The sequence below is a fragment of the Pipistrellus hanaki genome (assembly GCF_964339955.1).
Source record: "Pipistrellus hanaki genome assembly, chromosome: 2".
Lineage (NCBI taxonomy): Eukaryota > Metazoa > Chordata > Mammalia > Chiroptera > Vespertilionidae > Pipistrellus > Pipistrellus hanaki.
The window spans coordinates 75,657,514-75,673,867 of record NC_140504.1 but is presented as its reverse complement, the minus strand read 5'-3'; the positions used below and the strand labels follow the sequence as shown (position 1 = coordinate 75,673,867).

The 16,354-nt window shown below is 38.7% G+C and overlaps 1 protein-coding gene across 1 annotated transcript in view; it reads left to right on the top strand.

Moving 5' to 3' along the window:
- The window catches only part of EPHA6 (EPH receptor A6), an 848,112-nt gene that overhangs the window by 349,751 nt on the left and 482,007 nt on the right, over positions 1-16,354 (top strand). The window contains exon 5 of the mRNA XM_084875438.1: positions 55-390. Within this exon, the coding sequence (XP_084731564.1) occupies positions 55-390 (336 nt within the window). The remainder of the gene's footprint in view (positions 1-54; positions 391-16,354) is intronic.

Sequence of the window (16,354 nt, the reverse complement as noted above, 5' to 3'; positions counted from 1 at the left end):
TTATTAACTTATTGTCCTATACATGTACATTTGTTTTTAATTGCTTTTCTCTAGGGCCACCTTCAGCTCCTAGGAATGTGGTTTTTAACATCAATGAAACAGCCCTTATTTTGGAATGGAGCCCACCAAGTGACACAGGAGGGAGAAAAGATCTCACATACAGTGTAATCTGTAAGAAATGTGGCTTAGACACCAGCCAGTGTGAGGACTGTGGTGGAGGACTCCGCTTCATCCCAAGACATACTGGCCTGACCAACAGTTCCGTGATAGTTCTTGACTTTGTGTCTCACGTGAACTATACCTTTGAAATAGAAGCCATGAATGGAGTTTCTGAGTTGAGTTTTTCTCCCAAGCCATTCACAGCCATTACAGTGACCACAGATCAAGACGGTAAGTGCCACTGCTCTTCTCTCAAAACAGACCCATCATTCCCCTCTGATGCCTAACATTCTTGGTGGACCTATATTTACTGAAGTTGCAGTTGTATACTCTATATACTAAGGGGCGATTTTCTGGTTGTCTCTTGTAGTTTCCTAAAATGCAGAAGGATATTTTTGATGTTTCCTCTTAGTACTACATTAATTAGATACAGTGCTTCTCTCTATTGTTTATACATTTATGTTTTTTATATAATCCTATATACTCCAATATATCTTAATGTGTCAGTTCATATTACTAATGAATTTAGACATAAAAATATTATATGAATAGAAATTATGTTGCCCCATTTATGCTGCCATCCCTTTTTCCATAAATAAAGCAAATAGTAAGAATTTATGTTAATTATAATTTATATCTATATAGTGAAAAGATTTCAGTCAACATATTTAACCATGATCTACTCTGAAAAGAAATAGCAAAATATTTAGAATATGTCCAAATGGTGCTATTTAAGTGCAGTTTGTAAAAAGTAGTTAAACTATATATTTTTTTAAAAAATCCAGTTGCTTTCAGTTAAATGTTCTCTTTATAATGCTATAGATTTAGTTGGGTCCAAATACTCCTATAATTTTTATATAATTGTATATTCTCTTTAATTCTTCCATAATAATTTATTGCAGAGTAATAAAGGAAAAGCTTCAGAGATTTTAAAAATTCCCTTTGAGAAGCATTCATAAATTATTCTCTTATGGAAGAAAGTATTGTTTCATATGAATATACATATGAAACAAATGTATAAAGATAAAACTGTGTTCAAACACTGTATTTATTTTTCTAGGTCTGTTATAACAGATGCCATAGACCAGGGACTTTAACAACAGAAATTTATTTTCTCACAGTTCTGGATACTAGAAGTCTAAGATCAAGGTGTCAGCAGGGTTGAACTCATTCTGAAGCCTCTCTCCTTGGCTTGTAAATAGCCATTTTCTCCCTGTGTCTTCACATGGTCTTTCCTCTGTGTGTGTCTGTATCCTAGACTTAAAGACCTTATCTCCAAATATGGTCACATTCTGAGGTACCAAGGTTGGGACTTAAACATATGAATTTTAGGAGGATGCAGTTCAGCCCATAACAAGCACTAAAAGCAACATATATATTGATATTTATATCTATATCTATATCTATATCATCTATATCAATATCTATATCTATATCTATATCTATATCTATATCTATATCTATATATATATCTATATATCTATATATATATATATATATATATATATATATAGAGAGAGAGAGAGAGAGAGAGAGAGAGAGAGAGAGAGAGGGAGGGAGGGAGGGAGGGAGAGGTAATATGCAAATTAGCCGGGACACTGTAACTGTCACAACTGGCTTAGGAGGAGGCTGTATGCACAGATGGGTGGGAGGGGACTGTGTGCTTGTGAGGCACAGTGTGGGTGGAGGAGGCCTGGAGTGAACACACACACAGGGGGTGTCTACCCAAGCCACCATGGTGCAGCTGGAGCAGGCCCAGAGTGGACACACATGGTGTGCCAGCAATCCCTCCAGAGGGAACACCTTTTCTGACTGCTCATTGGCTAGGCTCCCTATATGCTTCTCACAGTGTTCTTGGTAACTTGGGTAATAAGAATCCAAGAAGGTGATCTAGGGTTTTTCCACCTCACTCCTGGAGGGGAAAAAATGAAGATTCGGTGCTGGAGGAGCTAAGAAATGTCACATCCTATGCTAGCCAGTTCATGATCAAGGGCATATACCTAAGTTGCAAGCTTCTCCTTGGCCAGGTCCCAGGTCAGAGCTCATCCAGGAGGCAACCAATCAATGTGTCTCTCCCTCTCACATTGATGTTTCTCCCTGTCTTTCCCTCTCTCTTCCATGCTCTCTAAAATTCAATGGAAAAATACCCCCAGGTGAGGATTTAAAAAGAGAAATAAAGAAATATCATATCTTATGAAGCAGACATCTTGAAAATGCCTAAAGAAAGTTGTCATTTCTTTTCGTGGTGAAGGAACTGGAGTCCATGTTGATGAAAACACCTTGGCGGCCGTGGCGGCTGGCAATGACAGTAGCAGCAGGGTGATTGGGTGGCACTTTCCCCTGATCAGCCCAGGTGCCTCCTGCCGAGGAAGGCCTGACTGTGTCCTTCAGTAGGACATCCCCTGAGGGCTCCCAGACTGTGAGAGGGGGCAGGCTGTGCTAAGGGACCCCCTTCCCCAATGGATGAATTTTGTGCACTGGGCCTCTAGTTTTAAATAAAAGTATATAGAAAGTGGTGGAATACAACTCAGCAATTAAAAGACTATTGATACAAGCTCTTGGATTAACTTTAAGGGCACAGTGTTGGATATAAAAACCAATCTCAAAAGTTGGCATACTGTATGATTCACTTGTATAGCATTCTTGAAATAACACATTTGGAGAATTTGTTAGTGGCCAGAGGATTAGTGATTAGGAGTAGAGCAATGTGAACCTATAATTATTGGGGGAAGGGGTTTAAAAAACATTGCTAAACCTGTAAAATATGCAGGAAGAAATTTTAATATTCTACTAAACATATTTGAAATGCCTGTGACTATTTTATTCAAAATATTATATATTTCACATTGCTGATGTCTTCAGAAATGCATCAAAAAAATAAAGCAAAGACCAATAGTATCACACAATCACCATCTCTGTCTTTACTATGCAATTTTCCCCTTTATTTAACAAATAGCTCTACTTCATAGAAGTTGCTTTACAGTTGTTCAAAATGAAATTCTTTTAAAAAATATATTTTATTAATTTTTTTACAAAGAGGAAGGGAGAGGAATAAAGAGTTAGAAACATCAATGAGAGAGAACCATCAATCAACTGCCTCCTGCACACCCCCAACTGAGGATGTGCCTGCAACCAAGGTACCCTTGACCAGAATTGAACCTGGGACCCTTCAGTCCACAGGCCGACCCTCTATCCACTGAACCAAACCAGTTAGGGCTCAAAATTGAATTCTTATTTCTTCTCTTTTTTCTTCTTTCCCACAACATCAACAAAATATTGACAAATATACCTCCAGGACAGAACAGATTAGGGTCTTTTGTTATTCTCTGCTTTAGCAGATTATTTCTAAGGCTCTTTTGATGCTACCTAATTAACAAAAAATACATCCCAGCATAACTATTTTTAACTATAGGGTATAAATAATTGCATTAGTATAAAAACAATATATCTAAAATTAAAGATGTATGTTAATATGCATCATAATTTTATACATACATATAGCAGCCTTTCATTCTGAGATTAGGAGAAAGTTTATTTATTGTGCTTTTCCACTTAGCAGAGAATAGAATATAAATTTTCACTTCATTAAAACTATTGTTGTAAGGACAGAAGGTATAGTAAGAATGAAATAAGTTATAATATCAATATATTGAGACTATACATTTTAGAAGGAAAATGTTCATAAGCAATCTTCCCTAATAAATCTATCTTTTAGAATAATATTAAGGAATGATTATTCCTAATTTAATTTGACTATTTTAATGTGTGATCCTATCTAATAAAAGAGTAATATGCAAATGTATCATACCTCCACTCATCCACAAGCCATGCCCACCAGCCAATCAGAAGTGAATATGCAAATTAACCCAACCAAGATGGCTGCAATCACAGAGCAAGCAGAAGGCTTGGGTTTCCCCAGTAATGGAGGAAGCCAAGCTTTCCAGAAACCCTGGATTCCACTCAAGGCTACAAAGTTTCAATTATAGAAGATAAATAAATCCCACATAACAGGGCCTCCACTTAGATCGCCAGGGGACATGGCTGGCCTGCAAACCACCACACGCCCCTCTCCCAGGCTGCCCCATTTTCCAAGGGAACCCCCATCTTGATCCAGGACACCTTTCAGGGCACACCAGCTGGCCCCCACTCATGCACCAGGCCTCTATCCTATCTAATTAAAGTGTAATATGAAGATTGACCATCACTCCCACACACAAGATGGCTGCCCCCATGTGGACACAAGATGGCCACCACAAGATGGCCAGCGGGGAGGAAGTTTGGAGGGACCAGGCCTTCAAGGGAGGGCAGTTGGAAGTGATCAAGCCTGCAGGGGAGGGCAGTTAGGGGTGACCAGGCCGACAGAGGAGGGAAGTTTGGACAAACAGGCTGGCAGGGGGGTGATTAGACATCAATCAGGCTGACAGGCAGAAGCAGTTAGGGACAATCAGGAAGGTATGCAGGTGAGCAGTTGGGAGTCAGCACTCCTGGATTGTGAGAGGGATGTCCAGCTGCCCATTTAGGAACCTAACCTACCAGGATCAGGCCTAATAGGGTAGTAGGACATCCATCAAAGCATCCCAGATTGCAGCTGGGCTGAGGGATACACCGACCTCGAGCATTAATTTCATGCACTGGGCCTCTAATTAGTAATAAAAAAAATCAACAAACTTTTAAATTTTATTTGGAAAATGTGTAAAAGTCCAAAATTGAACTAAAATATTGCCACACATTATTAAATATGACCAGCCTTGCATGCCTGAGTGACAATCTCATGTCGTAATTTTTAGAAACACCAAGAAGCCCCTATCTCTTTGTGCCTGAAGTTCTGACATTAGAGACTCACATCATGAAAAAATGCAGATGCTCCAGGCAAGAGTAACATTATGAAGCCATTCATCTGTGGATGTATCAGTTGTTATTTTTATATCAAAAGAAGCCAGATCCTCATTGGGTAAAAGAGGAGCTTATAGAAACTGGAGTGTCCAAGAACTAAACTTCAGCCTTGAAAAGATAATACTTTTACAACTGCAGATTCAGTAAGGTTTTTCTGATTATTTTATTTGCTTATCTTTGGAAATTCTCTTTGAAGTGCCTGAGTGACATTTTTTTCAAAGTTATTTGACAACACATGAAATTTTATTAAACTGGAGGGACCACAGTAAATGATTTGTTTCATTATCTATAGGTTACATATTATTGTTTTTATACTAAAAAATAAAAGCAATATGTGCTATTCATAAACCTTTAATTTGTTCAACAGATGAACAATGATAAACGAGTCCTTAAACCTCACCCTCTGGTGGGGAGGCAGATACTGCATAGGTAACTTGACAAGTATGTAATTAGTACTGTGGTTAAGTCCTACAAAGGAGAGGAGCTCAGGACATTTTAATAGCATGTATTCTCCAGGTGCGGAGGATAACGGCTGCTCTTTCTGAGGAAACAACATTTAAATTAGTTCTGTTTTAAGAGATGACTAGAAGGTGACTAGGCAAAATGAGGCTGGAAGAAGGGGAAGAATTTTAAGTAGAAGGAACCAAGGGAAGGTTGAGCAGTTGAGGAGTGAAGCATTGGCAACTAGTGTACCCAGAGCATCTAAGTAGTTGGTCTATTGCAGAGGTACAGAAGGATTTGAGGAAGAAACTGGAGATTTAAATTAAACTTTGGAGAAGTGAGTGGGTGTCTGCAAATTCGCCAAAACAAGTTAGAGAGTCAGCATTTATTAGAAAATTTTGGTATATTATCAGGGCCACAATTAAGGAAAAGAAAATCAGCATCATAATACTAGTAATATTGTTTATGAGGTGACCCTTACATGAGTAAAGAAATAAAATATTACAGGCCAAAATATATAGACAGTTGTGTTAACTATACTTTCACTGCTCGATATATGCGATGCGATGGATGAGGATAAAGAGGAAGTTTACCCTAAATTGGCTCTTCATCCAGGTAATCATTTCTCATATTTAATAGATATTAAGAAAACTACATTAAACAACCTTGCCTTAATTGTTTGTTATCTGTTTACGATTAAACGAATGTTAAAAAAAAAAAAAGAAAAACTGTTTGCCAAATCACTTAGAAGCACTTAGCTGTAGTTATGTGAAACATTCCTTGATTATTCTGATTCTAGTTGGATAAATAAGATTTTAGATTTAAGACTGTGACTCTCATAATTAGAAATCTTTGCAATAAACCTTAATTAACTGTCTCCTATAACCCCTAAGAGCTATATTTGTAACCTTCTATTTTCTTAGTTTATTTAAGTAGTCCTTCAAGATGTTTCATTTACAGATCAAAACCAGAAAGCAACACATAGAAAATATTTAATTTGAATCTTTAGTTCATGATAGGAAAACTAGGATGTGCAATTCAGTAAAAGGGATTATTCTGGTCAGAGACAGTAAGGGAAAATGTTAATCATGGAGAGTCAACCTGAAACAAATTTTGTTTGTAGATATTCTGACATGTGCAAAAACCCTTAGGGGCCAGAGTAAAAGGTATGCTAAATTACAAACCAGTTCTGCTGACATTTGCTAAAGGGTCTTTAAAGTAATTATTGTCAGGAGCAGATTGTCCAATTCATTGGTTTCTTAAAATATACATTCAACACTCCAGTCTGTGCCACTGGGTGACTATTCTGTTTAGGTCTTGCCGTAGGCTCACGTTTTGATTGCACATTTAATATATTTGCTCATGAATGAATTGAACTGACACTGAAATAGATGTAAATAAACAAAATTATTCATATATTTATAAACGTAATATGTATATTTAATTTACAGTTCACTTCCTTTAGGTAATACAGTCTATTTCAAATGCCAACATTTTGTACATTGCTAGAGTAGGTAACTAGGGACACTGTAAACATACATGCATCTTTATATCTGTATTTTAATGAATTTTATGACCTGATATTTCTCACAGTCTGCATTGTGTTTTCAAAATTTTGACAGCAAATATTCTATTTTCTAAAATCTGTGCATCTATTCAAAGTAAAAAAAAATTGTATAAAAGTTCTAAATGCTCACCAAAATACACTGAATATAAGCCAGTGGCATGATTAGTTGAAAAAGGCAATAACCATAATTTAAAGTAACAGATATGCTATACTATTTGTATTTTTCATATATCTTTAAACCTAAGAAAATAATTTTAAAACTACAGACAACTTACATTGAAGGGCAAAATTTTACTGTCTCCTCAGGAAAAGTTGTTTCTCTTCTGAAAGGTGCACTGAATATTTTATTTATGGAGGATAATTGAAATGCCAGTCTAGTTCATCATAACTAAATGACTTTATGGTCCATCCAAATATTAAATTGTAATAGAGTCTGGATGACTGTAAACTTTGTTTTCACTCCTGAGAAACATTAAATTACTTCAAGTTTGCTGCCATTTTGTGGCATGCATCTTTTGAATAAATGAATGATATAGAAAAGTCCCATAGACCTTAACAATTAATTCCCTTAGGCTTAAATAAAGAATTTGAACTGCTCCCAGTCAGTCAAGTACATAAATTGAATTGCTCCCAGTCAATTGTGTATAATAGTGCTCAGAGTTCTATCTCCCTGGACCATAATTGTATTTTGTAATAGTTTGCTTTCCTAACCAATATGTAAGTTTCTTGATAGCAAGAATGATGTATTATTTGACTAAGAATATCCTCAATCTACATTATGTATAACTTAATATATCTCTGTCAATTGCATTAACAGAAATTGGAGATGGTTTGAGTTCATCTTTGTGAATTTATTAATTCATTCAAAAATATTTATTGGCCCTAACCGATTTGGCTCAGTGGATAGAGTGTCGGCCTGTGGACTGAAGGGTTCCAAGTTCAGTTCCAGTCAAGGGCATGTACTTTGGTTGCGGGCATAGTCTCAGTAGGGGGTGTGCAAGAGGCAGCTGATCAATGTTTCCCTCTCATTGGTGTTTCTAACTCTTTACTCCTCTCTGTAAAAAAAAAAAAAAAAAAAAAAAAAAAAAAAAATCAATAAAATATGTTTTAAAAAATATTGAATATTTGCTATCTGTCTGGAATTTTATTTTTCTATGTGCTTGGGTTATAGCAACAAAAAACAAAAAAAGAAAGAAAAACAAATAAATGATTAACAGTGTCCCTGTCTTCATGGACATTATATTTTAATGTTGAATAAGGACATGTCCCATGAAGAAGAATTAAGAAAAAAATGATGTGGAAGTATTGAGGACATGGGCAATTTTACACAGAAGAACAAAAAACACCTTTCTTGATAATATAATAATACTTGAACGGATCATAAATAGAAGAGAAAACTCTGTTAATATATAAAAGAAGACTACTCCAGGAAGTTGGACTTAAAAAAAATAAATAAATAAATAAGGAAAAAGCTTAGCCGGTTGAGCTCACTGATAGAGCATCAGCCTGCAGACTGAAGGGTCTGGATTTAATTCCAGCCAAGGACACATGCCCAGGTTGCAGGTTCAATTCCCAGGAGGGGGTGTGCAGGAGGCAGCCAATCAATGATTCTCTCTCATCATTGATGATTCTTTCTCTCCTAATCCCTTCCTCTCTGAAATGAATATTTAAAAATGGCTTGTTTAAAAAAAAGGGGGGGGGGAGTTTTAATTTAACTAGGAATTTGTCTAGAAAGTAACAAGAAAATATTATTGCATGTACTAAGTTTCATGCTCACTAAATCCTGGTGCTATACTTACAGAATTTGCAACAAAAGATTTTAATCAACACTAAACTTCTTTAATAGCAATTATGCTTTTTCTTTGATCATATATTGTTAAGAAATTTGTTTAATCCTAAACTTTATTTTAAGCAACTGCCCTTTAGTCATCAACTGTTTCTCTGAGAAATTCACATTTGCACATTTAGCAAGAAAGGTAACTATTTTCTTTAGTATAAAATAATAAAATCTTACTGTACTTTTAATATTTCTACTAATACATCAACAATCTTAATAAAAAATAGTCTTCCCTTTACTCTTTTCCTTTCAAATAATCAAAATCTTACAATATTGATATGATACAATTCAATATACATTTTCAAGAACTGAATGCCTGATACCTTACTAAGTATACTAGTCCTAAAAATACATATAAAATAGTAAGTGATTAAATATTGATATGATAGGCAATGAATGTTAATATTTCATTGATCTGGTTTTATGAAAGAGACCCTAGTTGTCTGACCACACATTTATCATTTTAGGCAGTAAGCAAAGTATTTAATAATAAAAAATTAAAAAACAAAAATTGAACTATAGTTTTCTAATTTGCCTAATACTATCTTTATTATTTTGATATGCTAAGGAATCTAATGATATATTTCATAGCTATTGATACCTTTGTGCTCTGCTAAGGTATCAATAGCTATATCCTCCCTTACTTCTTCTCTACCAGGCTCTCACTCTAACCCAGGTCTTAGACTTATTATTGTCTGTGATCATGGCCTATGTATAGATGCATATGAAATTGTTGGTTAATCTCTTTTCACCCTCCCTGCCCTCCTTCTTTCTGAAATTCATCATTGTGTTCCATACTTCCATGTCTCTGGACCTATTTTGTACACCAGTTTATTTTGTAATCATATTATATATTTCTTAAGTAATCTTTTTTTTAAAAAAATATATTTTATTGATTTTTCACAGAGAGGAAGAGAGAGGGATAGAGAGTTAGAAACATCGATGAGAGAGAATCATCGATCAGGTGCCTCTTGCACACCCTCTACTGGGGATGTGCCCGCAACCAAGGTACATGCCCTTGACTGGAATCGAACCCCGGGTCTTTCAGTCCGCAGGCCGACGCTCTATCCACTGAGCCAAACCGGTCCCAGCTTAAGTAATCTTCTATAAAGCATGTAAATAACTTACCAAAAATGATAAATATATCTATATGAGTAGAAATCCCCTTTCATTTTGTCTTTAAAACCTTATTTTAGCCTGGTGGTGTGGTTCAGTGGTTAAGCATTGACTTATGAACAAGGAAGTCCCAGTCAAGGGGACAGGTTGCATATTAGCCTTCTATTATATAGAATACTCATGTAAATGGATTTCTTCTGTTATTTACTTTTTATATAAATAGTGGATGATTAGCTATTTTCTATCTATGAATTTAGATTATATTTGCATAAGTTTATTTGAAAGTTATGTCCTATCTCATAATTTTAAAATTTTAAGTTTTTTTTATTTCTTTTCATAAAGATAAATGTGTTGGTTAATTATAGATATGACGTACACATTCAGATTCTAGAAATAGGGAGTAAGTTCCTACTAATGTCTAATGTGCTGCACATTTTGAATATTTAAAATGTTCAAAAGCCCTAGTAGGTTTTCTCAGTGGTTAGAGCATTGACCTGCAGACCAAAGAGTCCCAGGTTTGATTCTATTTAAGGGCACATACATAGGTTGGAGGGTCCTCCCTGACAGAGACCCCAGTCAGGGCACATGCATGAGGCAGCCAATCAGTGTATTTCTCTCACATTGATATATCTCTCTGTCATTCCCTCTCTCTAAAATTCAATGGAAAAATATCCTCAATGAGGAGATATATATACAGTATATATTTATAAAAGCCTAAGCGACCATCGCAACCAAATGGACTACTGACTACTGAACAAATAGTGGTGACTAGGCTGTCAGGGGGGTTAGTGAGGGACGACCAAACAACTGAGCAGCAGGGTGCATGGGGCAATCAGACTGGCAGGGAGGTTAGTTAGGGATGACCAAATGACCAAACAGCAGGGTGTGTGGAGTGACCAAGCCTGCGGGGGGTGGGGGGTGGAGGGAGGTGTCAACTGAGTCAGCAGGGGGGCCACGAGGCCAGCAGAGGGGAGCAGTTAGGGGAGACTAGATTGGCAGTGGGGGCCATAAGGGGTTACCACACTGGTGGGGGGCAGTTAGGGATGATCAGGCAGGCAGGCAGGCAGGCAGGTGAGCAGTTAAGAGCCAGTGGCCCTGGATTGTGAGAGGGATATCCAACTGCTGGTTTAGGCCCGGCAGTTGGACATCCCCCAAGGGGTGCCAGATTGGAGAGGGTGCAAGCTGGGCTGAGGGGACCCCACCATGCATGTATTTCATGAACTAGTCCTCTAGTAAATAAATAAAATGTTCAACTGCTGTTTTTATTTTTATCATCCAAATGTTTATTTTTACTAATTCTTTATTGTTTAAAGAATTACATATAATATTACATATGTCTCCTTTTTTCCCCATTGACCTATTCCCAGCCACCTCCAACTTTCCACCTCCCAGCTCATGTTTTCACCCCCCTAGTGTCTGTGTCCACTGGTTATGTTTATATGCATGCCTACACGTCCTTTGGTTGATCGCTTATCCTCCCCTCTCCGCTGCCTTCCCTCTGAGGTTTGACAGTCTGTTCAATGCATCTATGCTCTGGCTCTATTTTTGCTCATCAGTTTATGTTATTCATTAAATTTTACAAATTATTGACATCACAGAATATCTATTGTTCTCTGACTGGCTTGTTTCCCCTAGCATAATGCTATCCATATCCATCCATGCTGTTGTGAATGCTAAGAGTTCTTTCTTTTTTACAGCAGTATAGAATTTTGCATCATGCTACATTGCTGAATTCATTTTTTAAATCTAGTAGTTTTTTTATGGAGTCTTTAGGGTTTTCTACGTATGACATAGAAATATATAATTTGTGAATATATTATTTGTGTATAATATATTACTTGTGAATAATGACAGTTTTAATTCTTTTCCAATTCAGATGCTTTTTATATATTTTTTTATTGATTTTATACAGAGAGGAAGGGAGAGAGAGAGAGAGTTAGAAACATCGATTAGAGAGAGTCATCGATCAGCTGCCTCTTGCACACTCCCCACTGGGGATATGCCCGCAACCAAGGTACATGCCCTTGACCAGAATCAAACCCAGGACCCTTCAGTCTTCAAGCCGCCGCTCTATCCATTGAGCCAAACCAGTTTCGGCTCAGATGCTTTTTATTTCTTCTTATTGTCTGATCACCATGGCTAGCACTTCCAGTACTGTGCCAAGCAGGCATGGTGAAAGTGGGCATCCCTGTTTGTTCCTGATCTAAGGGGAAATGGTTTTAGTGTTTGCCAATGGAATATAATGTTAGCTGTAGGTTTGTCATATAAGGTTTTTATTCTGTTGAGATATGATCCCTCTATTCCCACTTTGCTGAGGATTTTTATCAAGAAAGTGTATTGGATTTTTTTCAAAAGCTTTTCTGCATCAATTAATATTATTATGTGATTTTTTATCTCTCAATTTGTTTATGTGGTGTATCACATTTATTGATCTGAAGATATTATACCATCCTTGCATTCCAGAATAAATCCAACTTGGTCATGGTGTATGATCTTTCTAATGATCCAGTTTGCTAGAATTTTGTTGAGGATTTTTGCACCTATCAGAATATTGGCCTGTAATTCTCTTTTGTTGCAGTGTCTTCATTTGGTTTTGGGATTAGGGTAATGGTGGTTTCATAGAAAGAACATGGAAGTATTCCTTCCTCTTGAATGTTTTAGAATAATCTGAGGAGAGTAGGTTTTATTCTTTGAATCTTTGGTAAAACTCCCCTGTGAAGCCATCTATCCAAGAGCTTTTGTTTATTGGAAGTTTTTATTACTGCTTCAATTTTCTCCATAGTTATTGGTCTATTCAATTTTTTAAAATATATTTTATTGATTTTTTACAGAGAGGAAGGGAGAGGGATAGAGAGCTAGAAATGTCGAGAGAGAAACATCAACCAGCTGCCTTCTGCACAAGCCCTACCGGGGATGTGCCCGCAACCAAGGTATATGCCCTTGACCGGAATCAAACCCAGGACCTTGCAGTCTGCAGGCCAACTCTCTATCCACTAAGCCAAACCTGTTTTGGTTATTCAAATTTTTTTATTCTTCCTGATTAAATTCTGGAAGATCGTTTTTTTCTAGGAATATGTCCATTTCTTCTAGGTTGACCAGTTTTTTTTAAATAGATTTGTTCATGGTATTTTTTTTTATTGTACAATTCTTTGTATTTCTGTGGGGTCTGTTATTATTTCATCTCTTTCATTTCTGATTTTGTTTATTTGGGTCCTCTTTCTTTGCTTCTTGGTGAGTCTGGCTAGAGGTTCATCAATCTTGTTTATCCTTTCAAGGAACCAACTCTTGGTTTCATTGGTCTTTCGTAGTGTGTGTGTGTGTGTGTGTGTGTGTGTGTGTGTGTGTGTGTCTATGTCATTTCCACTTTGATCTTTATTATTTACTTCCTTCTTTTCACTTTGGGCTTTTCTTGTTGCTTTCTTTCTAATTCTTTAAGTTGTAGAGTTAGATAATTCATTACAAGTTATCCTTATTTCTTGAGGTAGGCCTGTAGAACTATGTACTTTCCTCTCAGGACTGCTTTCACTGTTTCCCATAAATTTTGGATTGTAATTTATTTCCAGGATGTTTTTAATTTCTTCTTTGATCTCTTTGGTAACCCAATTATTGTTTAATAGCATGCTATTTAGCCTCCAAGTGTTTAAATTTTTATGATTATTTTTATTGTAGTTGATTTCTAATATTATGCCATTGTGATCTGAGAAGATGCTTTATATAATTTCAATCTTCTTGAATTTGAAGAGACTTTGCCTGTGTCCCAAAACATGGTCTCTCTTTGAATATGTCCCCTGTGCACTTGAGAATATATACTCCATAACTTTGGGTGAAATGTTCTGAAGATATTAAGTCCATCTGATCTATGAGTCATGTAGGATTGCTGTTTCTTTGCTGACTTTTTTGTCTAGAGGATTTTTCCAGTGACGTTAATGGGCAATTAAAGTTCCCTAATGATTGTATTGTTGTCAATCTCTCCTTTGTATCTTCCAGAATTTGTTTATGTTTTTGGGTGCTCCTGCATTGGGTACATATATATTTACCAGCATTATATTTTCTTGTTGTATGGATCCCTTTATTATTATGACTAGGGGCCTAGTGCATGAATTTGTGCACCTTGAAATGAACTGTGGGCAGAGAGCCTGTGGTGGGCACAGGGGCAGATCTCACCCCATCCTCCTTGTCCCTGGTGGCCACCTCCTGCCACTGCTCCCAACCTCTGTCTGCTGGCAATCCTGCTCCCACCACTGCCCCACCCACTCACTGACCACTTAGAGATTGGGGCCGGCACCAGCAGTGAGTACTAGTAGGGCTGGCACCATCAGTGAGTGCGAGCGGCAGCTGCTTCCCTGATCACCCCTAAGGAGGAGGGGAAGGTGAAGAAGCCTCAGGGGTGGATGGGGCTGGCAGCCTCAGCTCGCATGCACTGACGGCACTGAGTGATTGGGACCAGCACTGGGAGCTGGCAGCGGTTGTGAGCAATGGCTCCGGTGCTGGCTGCGGGTGCAAGTGGCAGCTCTGGCACTGGCTGCGGGTGCAAATGGGATGGTGCCCTATATCCCTGTGGCGGTGCACTTGCAGATGGTCCTGTGACTTGTGGCTTGGCATAATAGGTCTCACCAGTAGTTCTGATCTGGGCTGCTGCTAGGGCACATGCTGGGTGTCAGCTCTTTCTGTACTGGGTGCAGAGTGCTCACAGAACAAAGTCTGTGCCCAGGGAGAGGTACACACCAGCCAAAGGCTCTGTCTGTGCTGCTGGCAGAGCACCCACTGGCCCAAGGATCTGTCTCTGCCAGGGGTGTAGCACACACTGGACTGTGCCTCTGACTGTGCCGGTGATGGGATACATACCAGCCAAAGGGTCTGTCTGTGCTGGTGGCAGGGGGAGCTCTGTCTGTGCTGGGGTTGGGGTGCTCCCTGGCCACGGGCTCTGTCTGGGCAGAGGGTGCAGCACACACCAGCTGAGGTTCTGTATTGGAATCAGGGATGGAGTAGGGAGTGGGGTGCCCGTGGCTTGCACTGGTAGCACAGGGATCTGAAGCACAGGGTCCTGGGACTCTGGGTTTGGGCTCCAGCTAGGAGGCACAGCTCAGGAGATCTGTCTTGTGTGCACTCACTGCAGACAACTGAGACTCACATCATGGTACTATGCTGCTCACCGCCAAGCATGGTGGTGGTTCCATGAAGGTTATGGCTGGCATCTGGCTCTCTGCACAGGTCTGAGGGTGCTGTCTGAGGTCAGTCTGGATGTTGATGTGGCAGCACTCCTGGCCTCCGTTGCTCCCCTCTAGAAGATGGCATAGGTTCCTTGCCAAAGCCAAGCCAGCCTGGGGTGCCCACTGTGGTAGCAGGGTCTCCCCATCTAGGAGAGCCTGGACTGTCACTGCCTGGGACTCCTGAGATATCTATCTATCCCTCACTCACCATACACATACCACACGCCCCTCAAAATACTTTACTCTGACACACTCTCTCCCTCCCTGTAGTCCTGTTGGCCACCATGTTGGATCTCCTCAACTGCTGTTTTTATTTAGCTGTTTTACAAAATGTGAGATACTTGTATTAATAGCTGCACAATTAAACACTTTTAAATTCCACTTAATTATATACTTAAACTATAACTGACCTGAAAAATTATTTACTAAAAAAGATATTTCAACCATTTGAATGGTATTAATTGGACTGCTGCCAGCTTATGTTAGTTTTACATGTATAAAGTATTAAAGGTATTAATTTTAAGATGCCTAAAAATGTTAGATTTTAGCTGCAAATCATCAGGCAGGATCCACATGAATAAAAGAGAAACATGCAAATTGACCATACCTCCATTGTGCCCACAAGCCACATCTACCAGCCAATCAGGTGTGAGTATGCAAATTAACTCAACCAAGATGGCTGTGACCACGGAACGAGCAAGAGGCTAAGGTTGCCCCCGATTACAGAGAAAGCCAAGTTTCCCGTCCAGTCTCACCTGCCCTGGCCTCCTCTCAAGGCTAAAAAGTTTCAATTATAGAAGATAAATAAATCCCAGATACCAGGGCCTCCACTTGGGCCACCAGGGGGCGTGGCCAGCCTGCAAACCCCCACAGGCCCCTCTCCCAGGCTGCCCCACGCCCCAAGGGAACCCCCACCTTGATCCGGGACACCCTTCAGGGCAAACCAGCTGGCCCCCACCCATGCACCAGACCTCTATCCTATCTAATAAAAGATTAATATTCAAATTGACCATCACTCCCACACACAAGATGGCTGCCCCCATGTGGACACAAGATGGCCACCACAAGATGGCCAGCATGGGAGAGTAGTTGGGAGGCACAAGGTCTGCAAGGGAGTGCAGTAGGGGGTGA